Source organism: Gavialis gangeticus, unplaced genomic scaffold (genome assembly GCF_001723915.1).
Source record: "Gavialis gangeticus isolate Ggan-Ray unplaced genomic scaffold, GavGan_comp1, whole genome shotgun sequence".
Taxonomy (NCBI): domain Eukaryota; kingdom Metazoa; phylum Chordata; order Crocodylia; family Gavialidae; genus Gavialis; species Gavialis gangeticus.
In genome coordinates this window covers 6,781,467-6,787,609 of record NW_017729000.1, presented here as the reverse complement: position 1 = coordinate 6,787,609, position 6,143 = coordinate 6,781,467, and the positions used below count along the sequence as shown (strand labels likewise).

The 6,143-nt window shown below is 41.1% G+C and overlaps 1 protein-coding gene across 6 annotated transcripts in view; it reads left to right on the top strand.

Moving 5' to 3' along the window:
* The window catches only part of RUFY1 (RUN and FYVE domain containing 1), a 45,445-nt gene that overhangs the window by 35,511 nt on the left and 3,791 nt on the right, over positions 1–6,143 (top strand). For 5 of the 6 annotated variants that reach the window (XM_019506180.1, XM_019506178.1, XM_019506183.1 and 2 more), the window contains exons 10-14: positions 466–567; positions 1,058–1,174; positions 2,245–2,412; positions 3,454–3,551; positions 4,680–4,799. In XM_019506180.1, the coding sequence (XP_019361725.1) occupies positions 466–567; positions 1,058–1,174; positions 2,245–2,412; positions 3,454–3,551; positions 4,680–4,799 (605 nt within the window). The remainder of the gene's footprint in view (positions 1–465; positions 568–1,057; positions 1,175–2,244; positions 2,413–3,453; positions 3,552–4,679; positions 4,800–6,143) is intronic. The other variant, XM_019506179.1, reaches the window with a different exon arrangement.

Here is a 6,143-nt window from a genome sequence, read left to right as displayed (position 1 = left end):
CCCCCCCCCCCCCCCCCCAGTTTTGTGTTTTTCCCTCCTAAAACCAAGAGGGAAAACAAGACCAAGGAGAAGATAAAATAAATAAGTGACATCATATCAGTTTCCAGGAAGGAAAAGCGTTGGGTATTTGTTCATGATGGCATATGTGCCTTTTAGTTGATTCCCAAATATCCCCAAGAAAGTTGTGTTGATCCATGTTCTCTGTGACATGCATTACCCTAGTCACAACTTGGTAATTTTTGGGTAACCTACATCCAGAGCTGGAACTGATGCAACAATATAGAGTTTTAGCTCACTGAATTACCTACCTACTAACCTGTATTTTAAAGAGTAGTAAGGACTAATTTATTGTACTTAATATAGTATGTTTTATAAGAGTTGCTAAGATTTTTGTTTCAGTCTCATCCGGATGATGCATTCTTGTCCGTGCTTAATCGCTACACCCAGCCTTTCTCTTTTAATCAGCTTGCAGCAGCAACTGACCGGATTAGTTCACTTCAGGAAGAACAGCAGCAGTTAAAACAGCAAAATGAATTAATTCGTGAACGGAGTGAAAAGAGTGTAGAGGTTAGTCATCCAGGCAAAGTTTATGGGCAGTATTTAGGACAAGCCACACTGTAATATTTTTAACTTGATCACTAACATATGCTGCTTATTAGTACTGATTTATTTTTTACATTGTTTAATAATGTTTTTATTAGATAAATATTTAAAAGCATAGTACCATAATGCATAATATGAGGTCCATTCATTGCAGACTGCAGATTGGAGGGGGTGGGGCAGAAAGAAAGACAAGAAAATGGTAGAGAGAGAAAAATGGTATGTAGAAAGAAGTATATTCAAAAGCACAATGTTGCTTAAAATATGCATACTGACATCTTGGATGTTATCTTGTTAATATTGGTCACCTTGCTAAATGTGAACTAGATCCTATTTGTGGGAAATTGCATTTTACTTAAAAGGAAGGATAGAAATAAGTTGTGTCTTTAATCAGATTGCAAGCAGGCTTCACAGGTATTTTTATTTTTATTTTTTCCCCCTTTCATTTTTCATCGAGGTAACAAAACAGGATACAAAAGTAGAATTGGATACCTATAAACAGTCACGTCAAGGTCTGGATGAAATGTACACTGATGTCTGGAAGCAGTTGAAGGAGGAGAAAAGAATTAGGATGGTGAGAGTAACTCCTTTTTATTGTAGAATTCAGTGGGAGAACATGGGTTTTGCTCTCTGTTTATTTGTGTAACATTATAAACATGTAATGCAGAAGATCCTGTAGCGTTCTGGTGACTATGAGCCTGGGTGCAAATAGATTTGCAAGCAACAATCTCTCAGGGTGCCTATACATATGCAGTGAAGCTGCTCTGATGCTCTGGAATTGCAGCGTGTTGGAGCAGACTCGATTTAATTGCGTCTGCTGCAGCATGGTAGTTATTGTGCTCTAGCAGACTCCAGCATTGTGTATCAGCATCCCCGTGCTGAAAAATGGCTGCAGGGGTGCTTTTAACTAAAGCTTGTTCGAGCTTTAGTTAACGCACCCCTGCTGCCATTTTTCAGCGCAGGGAAACTGATGCATGTGACGCCCCGGGCACTTTAATTAGAGCCACTCCTAATTAAACCCAGCCGCCTTCCCAGCTCCCGGAGCATGTGTATATAAATGCCCTCAGTAGCCAGAGCTTTTGGACAGTAAAAGTGTCTAGGAGGAACCAGAACGCACAGAATGTTAAAGAATGGAGTTGTCTTCCTCCTGTCTGCTGTAGTAATCCAACCGAGGACTAGTATATACACACCATTAAAGACATTTGGCTTTAGAAGCTCTCCCTGCACGAAACCAGTTCTGTCTTTGCACTTTGTTGTGATTTTTTTTTCAACCTGATTAGGCTAGTGGGGTTAAGAGTCCCTTTCTGCTGTTCAGATCCTCAGGATTTTTTAACTTTAAGAGAAGAAAAAGAATGCAGCTAGCATGAGAGGTTAAATTAGGCACTCACTCCTATATTCTAGAGCAGGACTACCAGTAAAATAAACCAGTATGATGCAGAGAGCTAGGATATAATGTGTTCAGGTTACCTCCTTTAACCTACTCATATTGCCCTCTTTGAGCTTGGTCTCATTATCCCTGTCATCTCAGTTTAAGATTGTTCCGTTGAAATAACACACAGATAAGTTTTGGGTAGGTTTAGTACCATATATATTTCTTAAGTGATGCATGCCTATATAGCAATAACTAGGGAATCTCTTTCTAAGGAACTAGAAAAGGAGTTGGAGCTGCAGATTGGAATGAAAACAGAAATGGAAATTGCCATGAAACTTCTGGAAAAAGATACGCATGAAAAACAGGACACTTTGGTTGCTCTTCGCCAACAACTGGAAGAAGTTAAAGCCATCAATTTGCAGATGTTTCACAAATCCCAGGTAAATGCATCAAAAATGGATGTCAAGAACCAACAATAACTATGTTTTCAATAATTGTACACAGGCGTGCTTTGAACAAATATATATGTCTTTTTTTATTAGTTGCTTATCTGCATTTCTATCAACATGTAACAGATAGTTTTACTCTCCAGTAATCCTCTTAGTAGTAGTGCTTCCATTACACCTGTCTCTTAAGCATTTCTTTCCACAGTTTCATGTATCCTGTCTTTTCATTAGACATTGAGTAGGCTTAAATATAAATTATTGTCTGAGTTTCCTTTAGAGTGCTCTGTGGAATTCTGTGTGATACCCTTAAAGGACTACAGTAGAAAAATCAATCGAATTTTTCATCATATGGGGGAGAATAGGGTCGCAGAAATCCTGACGAGTGGTCTAGTGACTAGAACAGAAGACTAACATGTTAACCTTTGAAAATTATCCCTTGGACAACAGGGAACCACAAACAAACTGCTGAGAGGTACTTTTGGCTCTGTTCAGCACTGTTGCTGAAGCTCTGTGTGATACTATCTGGGGGAATGGTGCTGTGGGGGAACAGACCTTACAGCCTGTAAGGTATAGGAAGTGAGGCCAGATGGACTCCTGCGGCCTCAAACTGAAACGATCTAATTGCTGGTTTTCAGATATCAAGTAGATGGACCATCCTTATCTAATTTAAACTCATTGGGAGAAGACTGAAACCCTTCCTATAGAAAAGATTCAAAACAGCTAGAAATGCAGCAATTGAGAATTTTGGCAGAAATGCTCTTAATCCTCCACCATTGTGTCCTCTTCTAGAAACCTGATCCCTGGAACTCCTGGCATGCGAGTTCCCGGACCCTTGCTGTGTGTTATTCTGTTCAGTGCACCAGAAGAGAACACCCTGTTTGTACCTTCCTTCTAAAATAATTAAACTCTTCAAAATATCTGTGTGGTTTTCTACAATAGTTAAGCTTATCCTTAAACCTTATTTTGTGTGCTTTTTCCTTTTGTTTTTTCTTCTGCCCAAAATAATCTGCATGTGTTGTTTGTTTTTCCCCTCAGAACTCAGAGAGCTCACTGCAAGTGAAAAAAGAAACTATATCATCTTTTGAAGGGAAAACCCATGAGATGCTCTCTACTATGAAGCAGATGGAGGAGAGGTAATAGTTACAGACTCTCAGCCTGCAGTACTGACAGACAGTAATGGATGGGCTTCCAATATTCATGCATATTAAAAAGACTTCAATGGGTGCTCCATAAATAAGACACTGTTGAGCTTTTTCACATAGAATGGAACTGAAATCCCTCCCATTCAGATTACAGAAGCTGAACATCTTTTCACCAAATTTTCCATGGGTCACAGGACAGTTGAATTCATTTACTTATTGTATCAAATACTGGATAACTTTGCTAGAGAGAGAGAATGTTTCCTATTGGCCAGTATCCAAATTAGCACTATGTCTTGCTTTCTTTTATTTCCCAAAAAGTGTGTACTCACCCCACACAGAAGCCTTCCTGCATGTAGGAAGATGGCCAGGAAGTGGCCTTAGGCCATCAGGCCATCAAGTCTAGTCCCATCTATCCACCATGTAGTAGAAGTAGGGTCACTTGAGAAATATGAAACTTAAATGGTTGCTTCTCTCTGGTGTGACTGTACTTGAAGAGCAGTTGACAAGGCTATTGCAGTCTGTGTACTTCCATTGTCAGGTGTTCCTGCCCTAACTCCAGTGTTGGCAACACATGTCTGAGCAGACTGGGAGGCACCACTAGAGATTAGGAGTGTTCTGTTCTGGGCAGGACTGAGCATAATGGAGCTCCTTATGACTATTACAACACAGCTGTCTTCCCCACCTTACAGAGCTCCAACCCGTGAAGTTTTTTCCCATGCAACATGGAACAGCCCTCGGGTACCCCCATCAGTTTTTTACCATGACCCGTGCAGGGTTAGGATTTCTCCCCTTTTTCCCTCCTCTCCTTATCCCCATCTTCCCCTGTGCACATTCACCCACCAGTGGTGTTTGTCTCCCTCCCTGACTGTACACACAGATCCAATCCACACAGGTGTAGGTGTGGAAGTATGGACAATACATTTGTTTTGTCATAAATCTGTCTGAGGTTTTGGCTCCTGCAGAAATCTTATCTTTTTAATGCCCCATTTATGTGCCTTTTAAATTGTCTCATTATTATACAAAAATGGGTGTAATAAGTGTTCTTTTCTTAGAAAAGGGGATCAGTTATTCTCATGCGTTGTTGCTAATAAATATACTATGTATTTTGTTGTGCTTTAGGCTACAGCATGCGGAAAAGGCTCAGCAGGTGGCAGAGGAAAAATGTAACAGGATGAAGCAAGAATTTGCTGGCAAAATTGAGGCTTGGCGGCAACATATCACCCAACTGGATAGTCAATGGTACTTTTTTTTATTTGATGGTACTTACAGAGGAACTCAGCTGTCCTGTACATTGGGGTGGTGTGTTGATTTGAGAGTTCTGTCTGCTTGAAAAATCATCACTTGTAGAATATTTTTATATCTTCCAAGTCTGTTGGCCTTAATGATACCATCTGTGTTTATGCTGGTATCTGGCAAATGCTCTGAAACAAATCAGCTGTTGGGTGTCAGAGTGGGGTCTCTAGATGGGTCACTTACCCCTCACTTTTGGATATTACTTCTGTTTTACTGGTCTGTCTGTTTTGGCAGCCTGAGAACTTAAGATCATTGGTCAGGAAAGTTTCTTAGGAACAGTTCCTTGTCTGTAGGGATGTGGTGCCAACAGGAACAGCACCTTCTTTCTTTTGCACTAGATTCTCAGTTTACTGAGAGCCTAGTGAATGAGCTTTCACTTCAGGCTGCTCTATCTCATGCCAGTGGGTAAATTTTTTCCAAGGAAACCTAGTAGCCAGGATTGCACCCAGCTGGTTCTGGGATGCCATCTTATGCAAGTCCCTTAACATAACATAAAAATTCTCAGCTACAGCTAAGGCACCAGCTGCCTCCTTTATGCTGCTGGACTGGAACAAATGAGATTTAGGAGGGGCTGCTGATCCAGCCTAGTGCCTTCAGACCTGCAGTAACAATCTGATTTGTCTTCAGGGATAATAGTATTGCTTTTAATCTGTAAAAGGACTGCCCTCTCCACTTTATTCACTGTGGCCTGCAGTTGGATGACTTGGGGGTGGCCTTCCATCATTTATCAAATCTCCTTTAATTTAATTTGTTTTGTTTGTATGTATGATGTACCTTTTTTAAAGGCGGCAACCAATACAACTAGTGTTGGGTGATAGAAAGTGAATGCTGCCCCCCCCCGCCATCACACACACTCATTTGTGATTAGATTCCTTTTACTCTTGTCCAAAAGCAGTAACTAATTCCCAGTTTCCTGCCTGGAACCTACTTTTCCTGTCATGCCTCTTCCCCTGGCAACCCCCTCAGTCTCCCAGGCTGCATGCTGTCTTGCCTTCTCCCCCACCCTGCCACAGCTTTTCCTATGAACAAAATTCTCAGGCATGAGCCTCCTTCACTTCTTCTAATTCAGTGATCAAAGAACCTCTTACTTCACTAGAAGGGTTTGCAGCTAAACATAATCTGTGCCCCTTTCTGCTACTGTTTCTTATGTGCTGGTTTCCTAGCCTGAGTTTTGTGTGTGGTTGTACTCTGTGTTAATGGACCACTGTGTGTGTGTTTTTTCTGTGGGGGGAAATGGGACACTGCTCATCCCTAAGCAGTCCAAGCATGTGTGCGCCTTTTTATAGTGAC